Raw genomic sequence first — 13,711 nt, forward strand, 5'->3', positions numbered from 1 at the left:
CTAAGAACCCTCCAATTTTGCTTGGGATGGTGCGGGACTCTCGGTTAAATAGCTGACCTGTTTGCCCTCAGCTTGCCTGGAATTAAGGGGAACAGAAATGATCTTTGGTGCTCCCTGACTTCTAGCGCCACACAATACCCAGGGAACATAACACGGGCATCACAAACCTTTGTCACAGTCCAGACCCATCCAGCCTTCCAAGCACGTTTTGTTGCCGTTCTGGTCGCAGGTGTAGTGCCCAAAAAAGTCATCTCTCGGCCGGCAAAACTTGTTGCAGCCAAAGCCGTAGTAGTGCTCGTCGCAAGTGACCCGGATCTGGTATTCGAAGTGAGCCACACCTGCATTCTGCTTCAATATCTGCCACTGGCGGCTCGGGTTGATCATCCCAGAGTGAGATGCCTTTTCGATGATGCTGTCGGCGTCTTAAGGGAAAAAGAAAACAGAAATCAGAAGGGAAAGAGCAGCCTGCGGGTCTCTGTTGCGGCACTCCTTTTCATATGAATGGACCCACGCCCCAAAGGAAGAAGAATCAGCGAGGTGAAGCCAGGATACACAGAAATATCCCCACCAAAGTGCAGCACAGCTGAGCGGAGAAGCCTGGAGAGATGACTTTCCTTCAAAGCTCAGGGCTGATACACATACTTGTCCCTTCATGGATGCCAGTACAGTCGTACCTTGGATCCCAAACCCCTTGGTACTTAGACGTTTTGGCTCCTGAACGCTGCAAACCTGGAAGTGAGTGCCCTGGTTTGCGAATGTTCTTTGGAACCCGAATGTCCAACGGGGTCTCTGTGGCTTCCGGTTGGCTGAAGCTCCTGCAGCCAATCAGAAGCCACGCTTTGGTTTCCAAATGTTTTGGAAGTTGAATGGACTTCTGCAACGGATTCCATTCGACTTCCAAGGTACGACTGTACATGGTTTTCTTCTACACAAAATAGGGATCCACAACCCTGTGCAACAAGCACACACATGCACACACCTTGCATGGTTGCTGCACACGGCAGCAACTGAAACTGTTGCCGGCTGCTGAGTGTTTATGCAGATGGGCAAGCACTAAGCGTTGCCTCATTTACCCAACATCGCCAAAACCACTACGAGGACTATTTACACAAGATTAATCTGACTGTGGGATAGCACTTATTAATATTTAAACTCCACATTATCATCTGTCTTGAAGATTTAGGCACCGCTATCAAAGTAAGATGCAGGCCCTGCCTGAAGGCATAACAATCTAATGAGGGGAGGATATTAAACGTTTCATCTTTTTAAACATACTTCCTTTTTTTCCCCTTTTACTAGCTATGCCAATTCCCATTATGCGCACGCAGACTGAAGCCGTAAGCACATAGGAAGCTGCCCTTATCATCTTCTTCTTTGGCGATTGCTTGTAGCCGAGTAAGATTGTCTTCCATGAACACAGTTTTAACAGTAAGTCCGTAAGTGACGGTGGAGGCCAATTCTGGATCCACATGTTCTTCCACAGTGGGGACATAGGCTTCGGGGCGGGAGTTGATCCCGGTGTGGATTTGCCAAGCATGCCTTCCTCTTAGGACATTTCTCCCTTTCGTCCTAAGTTTGAGAGTCTTCAAAGTCCATGACACCTTTGGTAAAGGCTGTTCTCCAATTGGAGCACTCACAGGCCAGTGTTTCCCAGTTGTCAGTGTTTATACTACATTTTGTTAGATTTGCCTTGAGAGTCTTTAAACCTCTTTTGTTGACCACCAGCATTATGCTTTCCATTCTTGAGTTCGGAATAGAGTACAGTGGTACCTCGGGTTACATATGCTTCAGGTTACATACGCTTCAGTTTACAGACTCCGCTAACCCAGAAATAGTACCTCGGGTTAAGAACTTCGCTTCGGGATGAGAACAGAAATCATGCTCCGGCGGCGCAGCAACAGCAGGAGGCCCCATTAGCTAAAGTGGTGCTTCATGTTAAGAACAGTTTCAGGTTAAGAATGGACCTCCAGAACGAATTAAGTACTTAACCTGAGGTACCACTATAGTTGCTTTGGAAGACGATAATCAGGCATCCGACCATGACCAGTCCAACAAAGTTGATGTTGAAGAATCATTGCTTCAACACTGGTGATCATTGCTTCTTCCAGTACACTGGCATTAGTTCACCTGTCTTCCCAACTGATGTGAAAAATTTTTGGAGACACCATTGATGGTATCTTTCGAAGAGCTGAAGATGGCACTTATAAGTGGTCCATATTTCACAAGTCTATTTAGCCCTGAACTGTATCCACAGAGGCTGGTTGTGACTCTCTCATATGGAGTGAGCGATATATTGTCCAAAACCAGTTTGAAGTCCATATCATGATATTGGTTTCATAACTTTTGACCTGGCAAAATATTGGGTGTGCCATACAAAAATCTCAACGTGGGGAAATATGTGAAGTCAGCCACTCAATGCCTCTACATAACTCCACCCTTATTTCAGACATCACAATATATTGTTGTATCACGGTGTTTGGCTGATTTATCGCGATGTCAAAAACCAGATATTGCCCAGCCCTACTCTAAGATGCCAAGAAATGCTCGCTTTAAAACCTCTAAGCCAGAGCACCGATGCAAAGCCCAAGAGAAAAATGGCTTCTTCACAACCAGAGGAAAGCAAAAGTCAGGAGAGGCTGTACTCTGCAACAACAAGAATGTAAAACTCTCTGCAAATGCCCTGAACTTTGTTCTGATTATTCACCCATCTGCAAGATATCGTTTCACATCTGACTTATAAACGCCCTCAGGCCAACTACAGTAGAAGTGTTGCAAAACCCTATTTGCTCTGGGCAAGATTCATGCTAGAGATTTCCTGCCAGGCAGGTATAAGCTGGAAACACTTTCGCCTTCTGAGCCAAGCGGTGACACTGGCACTCCACTTTCAGAAGTTCACCTGGTTTTCAGGTTTTATCTGCCCCCACCCTCTGCGAAAGCAAGCCGTCGTGTTAAATTACCCCCTCCTTTTTAGTCGTAGTAGCCAGGGCTCAAAATTCTTTTTATCGCTCTGGACAAGGAAGCAAAGATTCCCCTGGAATCTCCTTCAAAGACACTCTGGTTCTAGGACGGCCTCCCAGACTTTTCAAGAAAACCCAAAACAGCTACGCAACAGACCAGCAAAAACCCTAATATTTCACACGTGCCTGGGACCTGGTACGTATCTGTGGTATTTCGCTTGCTAGTCCGGCCTCGAGACTTCAATGATCTGACAGCACCTTACAACCTGCTGGACTGCAGACCGAAAATCTATCATAAAACAGCCAAGAGCTGCCTCTGTAGACTAAGGGAGGGAGAAGGGAAAGATAAGAGGGGGAAAGCATCCATGCTAGCTGGCAACATTGCTTAGGTATAAGTAAGGTGGCAGCAGGGCAGTATCCAAAATATTAAAAAAATGAGGAATGCCCATGAAGTCAAGTTTCCGCCTGACTCAGAAGGACTAGGGCTGTTGTTCTTGTTTACTGAGTTTTCTACTCCATAAGACTGTGGTGGCTTTCCAGTGTCCCAAAGCCAGGATCTTTCCCAGCTTGGCAAGCTGAGAACCTTTCAATAGGACGAGGTTTCAGCAGCAGGACCTGAACCCAGGGCCTTTTAAATGTAAGCCACCACTGAAACAACCTCTGTTTTGAGAAGCAGGGCAGTGGGGGGGAGCAGAGCCTCAAAGTGTCTCTATTTTCCAGGGGTAGCCCCATATTTACAGAAGCCATCCCAGTTTCCAATATCTCCCGCTTTTCCTTAAAGGTAAAGGTAAAGGGACCCCTGAGCATTAGGTCCAGTCGTGGCCGACTCTGGGGTTGCGGCGCTCATCTCGCTTTATTGGCTGAGGGAGCCGGCGTACAGCTTCCAGGTCATGTGGCCAGCATGACTAAGCCGCTTCTGGTGAACCAGAGCAGCGCACGGAAACGCTGTTTACCTTCACGCCGGAGCAGTACCTATTTATCGACTTGCACTTTGACGTGCTTTCAAACTGCTAGGTTGGCAGGAACAGGGACCAAGCAACGGGAGCTCACCCCGTCGTGGGGATTCGAACCGCGGACCTTCTGATCTGCAAGTCTTAGGCTCTGTGGTTTAACCCACAGCGCCACCCGTGTCACTCCCGCTTTTCCTTAGGACGTCTGCATTTTCATCAGAGAAATGTTGAAGGGTATGGGAGAGAAAAAGGTGAATAGACGCTATACATCCGCTTTTCAAAGAAAGATCGTTCGGGATAGGACACTCTTTTACTTAAGGTACTTCGATGCCAGCCTTCAAAATAAATTCCATCGGTTTACAACAACAACAATATATGAAATCATTTGTCTTGCTTGCCTTCCAGGTTCCAGGGGAAGGATCTGTATGCTGGTGCAAATCACCATGCAAGACATAAATGGTCCCCCGCCCCACTCTCAAATTAGCGCCAGTCACAGACTATTTGCAAACCCAGCATGAAATAAGTACTATGCATTTGCAGCCAGCACCAGGCCTTGTGTTCCAGCTCCTGCTGTCAACCAAAGGCCACTGCTGACTCTTTTGGGGTAGGGCCAGAGAGCCCCCATGTTCCTGCATTCAATCCTTGCCATCTCCTGGCAGCACTGGGAGAATCCCTTGTCTGAACCGCAGAGATGCTTCCAGCCAGTGCTGACAATACTAAGCTAGGCAGAACCAATGGCCTGACTCAGCGTACTCATTAGCAAAGGTAAAAAGGTAAAAGGACCCCTGGACGATTAAGCCCAGTCAAAGGCGACTATGGGGTTGCGGCGCTCATCTCGCTTTCAGGCTAAGGGAGCTGGGGTTTGTCCACAGACAGCTTTCCGGGTCATGTGGCCAGCACGATTAAACTGCTTCTGGTACAATGGGACACCGTGATGGAAACCAGAGTGCACCAAAGTGCCATTTACCTTCCTATTGATCTACTTGCACAGGCGGGCTTTCGAACTGCTAGGATGGCAGGAGCTGGGACAGAGCAACCGGAGCTCGCTCCATCGTGGGGATTCGAACTGCCGACCTTCTGATTGGCAAGCCCAAGAGGCTCAGTGGTTTAGACCACAGCGCCACCCACGTCCACACTCATATGGACCAGTTCACACCGATGCTTCTTCGCACACTTCTCTGCCCAGGGAAAGCTAAGTCGGATCATGCGGCGTCACAGAGAAAAGTGACTCCTGGGATGTGGCATTACTGGCCAGTTATTAGCAACCACAAAGGGGGAAGCAGCAACAACCACCACCACCAAGGACACTCTCGTAAGCAGCTTTGGTAGGATTTTCCACATATTCCTCGCTCCCTCTCCCCGCTTGGCAGCGTGCACAAAACCAAAAGGAAATTAGTTCAGAGTTGTACAAACCTGCCATTACCGGGCCGCAAGGATGGAAGGTTAAGGACTGGCAATCCCATGGCGGCAGACAGTGCGAAGAGTCAAGTCAGCCAGCCTGGAGAGAAAGCGATCCTTACAGTTCTCATTGTTCCGCACACAGGAATCATATGATTTGAATCAAAGGGGTAAAAAAGGAGGAACTGCAGCAATTAGGAACTGAATGAAGGGGGCGGGGGAAGGATTTACATTCCCAGGAATACGCTTTTGGCTTCCCTTTGCAAACCCTGCATAGCCTGTGCAAGAATCACAGAAACCACAGTAAGGCTTTTGTCCATGTGATGCAGTTTCAGCTCCAGTGCACTGGAAGACTGGATGTTAACAGGGAGCAAGCTCATGCAACTCAGTGCAGTGTGGTACACTGGTTAGAGCTGAGAGACCAGGGTTCAAAATCCCTATTCAGCCAGGAAACTCACTAGGTGGCCTTGGAGCAGGCATAGTCCATCGGCCTAAAACCTATTTCACAGGGTTGCAGAGAAGGCAAATGGGGGAGAAAAATAACGTGCGCCACTTTGATCTCCTTGGAGGGAAGGTGGATATAAATAAATCCAATATATGAATGAACAAACTAGGTGAGTCGTGTCAGGCTTTTAGGAGGAGCTACTGGCGAACTGGCGGGGGTGAAGGGAGGGAGCCCGAATAAGATAACGCAGTTAATGTGACCGGCTGCAACTGTGGAGGAGGTGAAATACAGGAAGCCAATTTAGATAATACACAGAGTCACAATCATTGGTCCAACGTAGCCTGATATCGCCTCCCCTGGAAGGCAGCAGCTCTTTCAGGCCTCAGAGAGCAGCCTTCTCCAACCTGGCTATTCGAGGTCCTTCAAAATATCCCTGTGGATGCTACAGATTAAGCCACAGCCCCCTTCCAGCGCTCAAAAAACTGCCGCACCACCACTATGTGATTTCTGTTCTCATCCTGAAGCAAAGTTCTTAACCTGAGGTACTATTTCTGGGTTAGCGGAGTCTGTAACCTGAAGCATCTGTAACCTGAAGCGTCTGTAACCCAAGGTACCACTGTAGTCTCTCAGTTGTGAAATGGGTACCGTATTTTTTGCTCTATAAGACGCACCCGACCAGAAGACGCACCTAGTTTTTAGAGGAGGAAAACAAGAAAAAAGAAAGCAACGCAAAGCCTCTTGAGTGAAGAGGGAGGAGAGCTCCCGCTGCACTCAAGAGGCTTTGCGTGGCTATCCCCGAAGCCAGAAGAGCAAGAGGGATCGCTGTGCACTGTACCCTCACAACAGGTTTCAGATACGCGGGTCTGCACACACCTGCGTCTAACATGCTGCCAAAGTTCAATATGGCACTCGACTGCGTCACAACATTCCTGTTCTTCCAAGCACACAACTCAAGATGGAGAACAAACGTACCGACTCCTGAAAGTTCTGCTCTTACAGAGGACAAACCAATGCATCACACTAAAAACCTATGAATCTTCAGGATATAGTGCCTTGACGTCAATTTATGGAGAAATCCTGACCAAACATTTGTTCCTACACTACAGAATCAGAAGGCAGAACAAGAGAGCTTGGAGTTAGTTCTTCAGATGAGTCCCATCTTCAGAATGGCTTCTCAGACATAGCAGCAACAAATAAAACACTGGAGGAAGTTCTCTGGTCATGCTGCTTAGCAGGAGATGACCAATGACCACTGCCCTGGTCAGCTAAGAACAGCTGCCAAGGGCCAGAGGAGGTGGCACTGATGATGATGATGCCAAAAGAAAGCATCAGGAAAGGCAAGACTTCAACCAAACTTTGCGAGCACATCCAGCAGTTTCTGCTTGAAGAAGAAGGGCAGAAAGCATCTGAAGAAAGCCCTCCCAAGCTCTCGTCCATTAATGGTTATTATTGCCTCACTTCAGCCACCAAAACCAATAAACACACATATTTGTGTACCGTTCTTAGCAGGGTGGTCCACCCTAAGTCCAGTTATGTTCTCTTTTTTCTGTATAATTTAGCTTTTCAGATCGTCGAAATTTGCAATCAATTATCCAACAACCAACATAAAAAGAGAATTCAAAGGAATCTCCTGAACTTCCTTCCTCTCTTTTGTGGGTCCTTATATTAACCTTTTCCTCCCGTATCTTTTCTATTAATCCAAATCTTTTAAATCTCCATTATACCCAAAATTCAACATTGAACTACAAGTCTTATTCTAGTCCTACTAATGATTTTAATTGTTTACAATGCTTTTTAAGGGAAATTATGCATTTCCCCCATTCCTTATTAAAATTTTGGTCATCCCAGTTTCTGATTCTTCTGGTTGTTTTTGCCAATTCGGCATAGTCCATCAACTTATTCTGCCATTCTTCTCTGATAGGGACTCTTGTCTTCTTTCCATCTCTGGGCCACTGACATCTGAGCAGCGGTGGTCCAGTTACGTTCTCAAAGGACAAGGATGGCACAGCTGAAAACCACAGCAATGGCACACAGAGATGCACTGTCGTTGGCTAACCCGGCAACAACAGATCTTTCTGGCCTTTTTGAGATTCGCCAGGCATTGAATAAGAGGGCATCTTTGTTTGGGGATGGCCTGCGTGAGGGCTTCCCGGAAGTAACTGGCCGGATGCTGCTGTAAACAGGATGCAAGACTAGACAGACAGGCTACATGGAGAGTCTGCAGCTCTTCGGATATTACTGGACTCCAGTTCTGAGCAGCCCCAGGCAACATGGCCCATGGTCAGGTAAAATAGGCATTGTTGTTCCAAAACATCTGGGAGGGCCACAGGACCCCCATCCTCAAGACACACCCTTAGCTATTTTCAGCTGTTCCTATGGATTTGGTTTAGGAGACTGGTGTTCACCATCTCACCTGGAATAGCTCATTCAGTAGAGCATGAGGCTCTTAATCACAGGGCCATGGGTTCAAGCCTCAAGTTGGGGGAAAGATTCCTACAGTGCAGGGGGTTGAACTAAATGACTCTTGTGGTCCCTTCCTACAAGCCTACAGTTCTGCGATTCTTTAAGTAGCCAAGTTTGAGGTTTGCAATTCAAAAAAAAAAGGATATCCAAGTTAATCACTTTCAAGATGGGGCAACACATGCATTGCAAATCAGAGCACACCAGGCATCTGTAAAATGCTCTAGAAATTGAGCAAAAAGCAGGAAAATTGTACTCTATTCACCAGCAAGTTCTGGTAAATGTTTGCCAGTAGTAAATAAGAGACAAAACAAAAAGAGAGAGGAGGCGTTCTTCATTGTAAGGGATCTCTAGTCTGATCCCCTTAAAATATACAATGCTCAATCTATTGCAAGTTTAAATTGCAAACATATGGAGGGCCACATCTGAACTGGGTCGCACATTTCTGGTTCAGAAAATGCATTTTGACATTTTGGTTGGAGGACATCTTTTGCCTCCAGAATGTTAAGACGAAAGAAAGGGCTCATTGTGAAGCTTTGGAAATTTCGGTTTCATGAAATAAAGATGAGATCTATTCAAAGGAGAGATAGTAAAGGCTCTGAATGAAAAGAACTGGGATCCTCCGGCAAACAACAGCGTCTTTCAAACGCAGGCATTTCCTCACAGGGGTCAATGCAGAAACACCTGTAAAAGATTTCTCCTGTTTTCCATTTGAGGTTAACATAAGCATGTATATCTGCGTGCCATCAATCATCTAATGTCACCAGTGTCCATTGTAAGATGCACTTGATTCTGGAACCAAAGTGTCTGGGTGACTCTTTTTGCAGTACCATAACAACGTCTTTTGTTTTCTTTTTTATCTTTATGGCGATACCTTAATAAGCTGCCTCTAACAAAACCCATTGGGACAGGCGCTGCTAAGACAGCTTTCCCTGGAAGATAATTTTGCACAATGATTTGGGGGAGAGCATGACCAAGGTTGCATGGATAGGAGAGAAGAGTTTTACAATGAGCACATCATTTGAGTTTTCTTCCCTATAAAATGATCCACATCTGTGATATATGAATAGTAGCAACACCAGATTTACAGGACTCTCTTACGGTCAAGCACAATTACTCTAAGCACTTCATATATGCTAGGAAAACTATTCTGTGCAATGGAAGTACGTATTTTGGCCATGTCACCTGGCCTGCCTGTATCCTAGCCGTGCAGCCTGAAAAAGTTGGAATACTTTTAGCCTCGACGGGAAACCCAAGTAGAACCTTCTGCCCAACTCGGTGCAAACAGTCACGACAGACAATACTGTCAAATATTCATGGTTTAAGAAGGGCAGCAGCAAGATTGAGAAAACCGTCCACTTCTGAGCACAAGCCAGGATGCCAATAGCAAGCAGCCTTTTAAGACACCAGGCAGTTGCAGTGTCAGCAGCAAGAGATAAGGCTGGGGCATATCTGGAGAAGGTACCGCAAGCTCTCATTTACCTCTGAAAAGCAAGGGCAGCTATAGATGCAACCAATACAGTGGTACCTTGGAAGTCGAACAGAATGCGTTCCGGAAGTCCGTCCAACTTCCAAAATGTTCAGAAACCAAGGCATGGCTTCCGATTGGTTGCAGGAAGCTCCTGCAGCCAATCAGAAGTCAAGTTGGACGTTCCGTTTCCAAAGAATGTTCGCAAACCGGAACACTCACTTCTGGGTTTGTGGCGTTCGGGAGCCAAAACATTCAACTCACAAGGCGTTTGGGATCCAAAGTATCTCTATGGGAAAAGGGATCTCATCAAACGCCCATTAAGCAGCAAGTTTCGATGGCAGTTTAGCCAAACTCATCTCAACACAGTGCCATTCCCACTGTCCATTTTTTCCTGCTATGTGGGAATCACGCAATGTCCGTGCTTGCGGTATGCTTTGGGAGCCGCCAAAAGGTCATCTGTAAATTGGAGCTGCATGAAGGGGTTGTAGGATGTTTGTGGAGCACATGGGTTGCAAACAAAGGGTGTTCAGATGGGGTGAATGCGAGTGCGAATCCAGCAAGATCTGGGGGGCACTAGTTTAGATGCCCCTTGAGTCATGGAAAGGGGATATGAACCAAATTTTAAAGCTTTACTTAAAGATGAAAAGGATTCTGCAGAATGGTTTCTTTGAATCGGCATTTTTATAAAGCACACTTGTTTGTTAGAAATTCAGAATCGACTGCACCTACAAGTCCACTGCAAAACCTGTTTATTTCCACACAATTTTGCAGCCTTCCGAGAAATAGCAGGGCCGACTGCTCATAATCTCATGCACAGAAATGACTGAAGTAGCGCCATTGTTGCCGATGTCAAACCGAGATGCTGTTGGAAGACTACCCTGGCCTCTCTGGAGGTTGAATAGCATTGTTTTCAGTCACCAAAGAACTTCCACTTGCATGGAGATCTGTGGATTTCAGCTTGACTTGGAAGGACAGCACACTTGTGATTTTCTGGGGGCATTCCCCGCCATCATCCTAATACTGGAAATGAACCAACCGACCAATGGTCTACTGGTGGATTCTAACAAAGCATGGAGATTGCTTCTCCAAACAGATGGGTCTTTCCAGCTCAGAGACTCAGGCAGCTGCCATTTTACTGGGCAACCCACGCTGTGTGCAGACCATCTCACGTGAAGCTCACCCTGGAATTAGGGGAATTTAAGCTTGTCTTCTAGGGACACGGGTGGTGCTGTGGTCTGAACCACAGAGCCTAGGGCTTGCCAATCAGAAGGTCGACAGTTTGAATCCCCGCAACGGGGTGAGCGCCCGTTGCTCGGTCCCTAGCAGTTTGAAAGCACGTCAAAGTGCAAGTAGATAAATAGGTACCGCTCCGGTGTGAAGGTAAACGGCGTTTCCGTGCGCTGCTCTGGTTCACCAGAAGCGGCTTAGTCATGCTGGCCACATGACCTGGAAGCTGTACGCTGGCTCCCTCGGCCAATAAAGTGAGATGAGCACGACAACCCTAGAGTCGGCCAGGACTGGACCTAATGGTCTGGGGTCCCTTTACCTTTATAAGCTTGTCTCCTGCACGGAATTTCAGGCTGAAACAGACAAGCTCCACACCAGCCTCCAACCTTGAACTGCCTAGAGTTTTGAACTACAAAACACCAGGAGGGTCCCAGGTTTCAGGGGGCTGGTTCATACCCTTCCCATAAAGGATCAGTGCATACCTCTTCCGACCCAGAATCTCTGCAAAGATCCAGCCCCTTCCTCTATTTAAGCTGTCCTTGCTGCTTGCTCTTAGACAGCTTGGTGGCGAAGGGAGGAGACACACAAAAAAGGCCATGTGCATACTTACTAACACTGTCGTTACTGTAATCCCATGCTTCAACGAGCAACGTGTAGGATCTCTGTAAAGAGAGCAAAAGACACCATGTTAGTATTTAAAAATAAAAATAGAAATAGAAATCATGGTAATGAGGCTCACTGTCTTTTTATTAGAGCGTGCTTTGGAGAAACGACTCTGCACGCATCTTCCTGACAATCATGTGCTCCTCTAAACATAAATAGGCAATAGATTACAGCCGAGACAAATGTGATCCTCTTGCAGCTGCTTAAACTACCTTATCCAGTCTGACTAAGCTACCTTATCCAGACTGACTCGAGCAATTTAAGGTGAAAGGTCTCTTTATCTTTGTCATCGCTAATGCATCTCACATTCTTAACTAGGAAGTTCTGCATCCATCGTTTGAGGCCTTGCACAGCTGAGATGTCGCCGCGGTTTCTTAAGCACGCTGTAAAGGAAGGAAAGTGGCCCCCAAAGGAGGAGGAGGATTTTTTTTTTAAAAAAAGGGGGGGTTAAAACCTTTTTTTTTTTTTTTTTGCAAGATCCCAACATTTCCCCATTCTGCATGCCCAAAGCCAGGTTGCTAAGGATTGTAACTGTCAAGGTTCAGAACCATAATCTCTAGGGACTCTGCTTTTCAGCACCTCTTTGAACGCTTTGTCTGTGGCAAAGCCATCGCTGCTCCCACAAGTATCAGGTAACTAAAGGAAAGGACGGGTGAATCTAGGGAGGGGGGGAGGAGGAGGGAGAGAACTGCATAAAGCAGTCTTAAAAAGAAAAAGGAAAGGGGTGGGGGACTTCACAAGCCAACCCTAAACCTATTTGGAGTAAGAGGGAAGAAATAAAAAGGCTAACTGCCACCTGCACACTTGGGATGTACACAAGCCAAACTTATTCAGACAAGAAGGATGCCAACGAAACCAAAGCACCTTTTATCCCTAGCCTTGAGCAGAGAAAGAGAAAGAAATCTTCAAGAGTTAATCACACTTTCTTCATGTGTCCCTCCCCTCCTCCTTCCATCCCACAAGTTCAGAAAACTTCATTTAAAAGTGTGGCATGGGGAGGGGCAGGCAAGGAGGAAGGACACACAGACACCAACCCACGGTAATTCAGGGACAGGGAAGTTTTCTACGAAGCCTACCATCAAATGCTACAAGTCTTAAGTGATGTATTTTACAAGACGGCAAGCTACAACATGCTGTAAAACGTTGGTGAGAATTGTGGGACACGCAGGTGTACGATGCCAAGGCAACTCCTGGTTCATCTTTCTGCACATTAAAATGACACATCTGGAGTGGTCATCTGTGTTTTAAATGGTCTTTTTAAAAAGAAAAAAGAAAGAAAAGGAGAGGGAGAGGGAGAGAGAGAGAGAGAGAGAGAGAGAGAGAGAGAGATACCAAGAGTCCCGTAGTCATGCAAAGATTGAAGTTGTTGTGGTTGGAAAATCTGAAGTTTTTACAATGACCACGAGGGATAGAAATTTAGACACACACACACAATGAACAAGCTTGGTTTCTCAGCTGGACAATTCCACAAGCCTACACATTGGGAGCGTGCCAAAATATTCCGGTGACCAGGTGTCAGTGTTCAGTCACCTTAGCTCCGTGGGACGTGGGCGAAGGGAAATTACTCTTAAGACTCTAACTCAGGCAGCAGAAAAGAAAGTTGTGACTCATAAGCTTACAGTTTGCCTTCTGACTAATGACATTGTTAGCACTGGCTATCAATCCATTTGCAAGGGTGGCAAGAAGGGAATTAGGTTTTTTTTGCAGAGACAAACAGCTTCCCTGAAAGAAAAGTAAACAACTGCAAGGTGTAAGGCATAACGCTGACTTTAAAAAAGAGAGAGAGAGCGTGAAAAGAATTCAAAAGCAAATTCACTTCTCACGGCTTAGCTCAGCATGCAGCCTCTGAATTGGGGGGAGGGGGGGAATCTAGCTTGCTTTTTAAATAGACAGTGTTGGATTGCAGCCTAAATATGTTTCATATTGAAAGCAGACGAGGATTCCATTTCGTTCACTGATAACTGTGGGAAAATGCTTGGAAAAGTAAGCAAAAGTTGGGCAAGTAGAGACATGTGCCCCATCTTGCAGTGAGTGGCCAAACTTTTTTTTATTATCATTATTTATTATTGCATTCATATTTCATTAGCGCTGCGTACCGTACAGGCCTTTCTCCCCGCGCAACACACAGACGTTTTTTTAA

The 13,711-nt window shown here is 46.4% G+C and overlaps 1 protein-coding gene across 1 annotated transcript in view; it reads right to left on the reverse strand.

The window, feature by feature from the left end:
• JAG1 (jagged canonical Notch ligand 1) overlaps positions 1 to 13,711 on the reverse strand; it is a 69,329-nt gene that overhangs the window by 39,337 nt on the left and 16,281 nt on the right. Inside the window, exons 3-4 of the mRNA XM_083730040.1 lie at positions 11,519 to 11,570; positions 168 to 422 (exon numbers count right to left, since the gene is read on the reverse strand). Of these exons, the coding sequence (XP_083586166.1) occupies positions 168 to 422; positions 11,519 to 11,570 (307 nt within the window). The remainder of the gene's footprint in view (positions 1 to 167; positions 423 to 11,518; positions 11,571 to 13,711) is intronic.

Source organism: Podarcis gaigeae (assembly GCF_964106915.1).
Source record: "Podarcis gaigeae genome assembly, chromosome: 3".
Lineage (NCBI taxonomy): Eukaryota > Metazoa > Chordata > Lepidosauria > Squamata > Lacertidae > Podarcis > Podarcis gaigeae.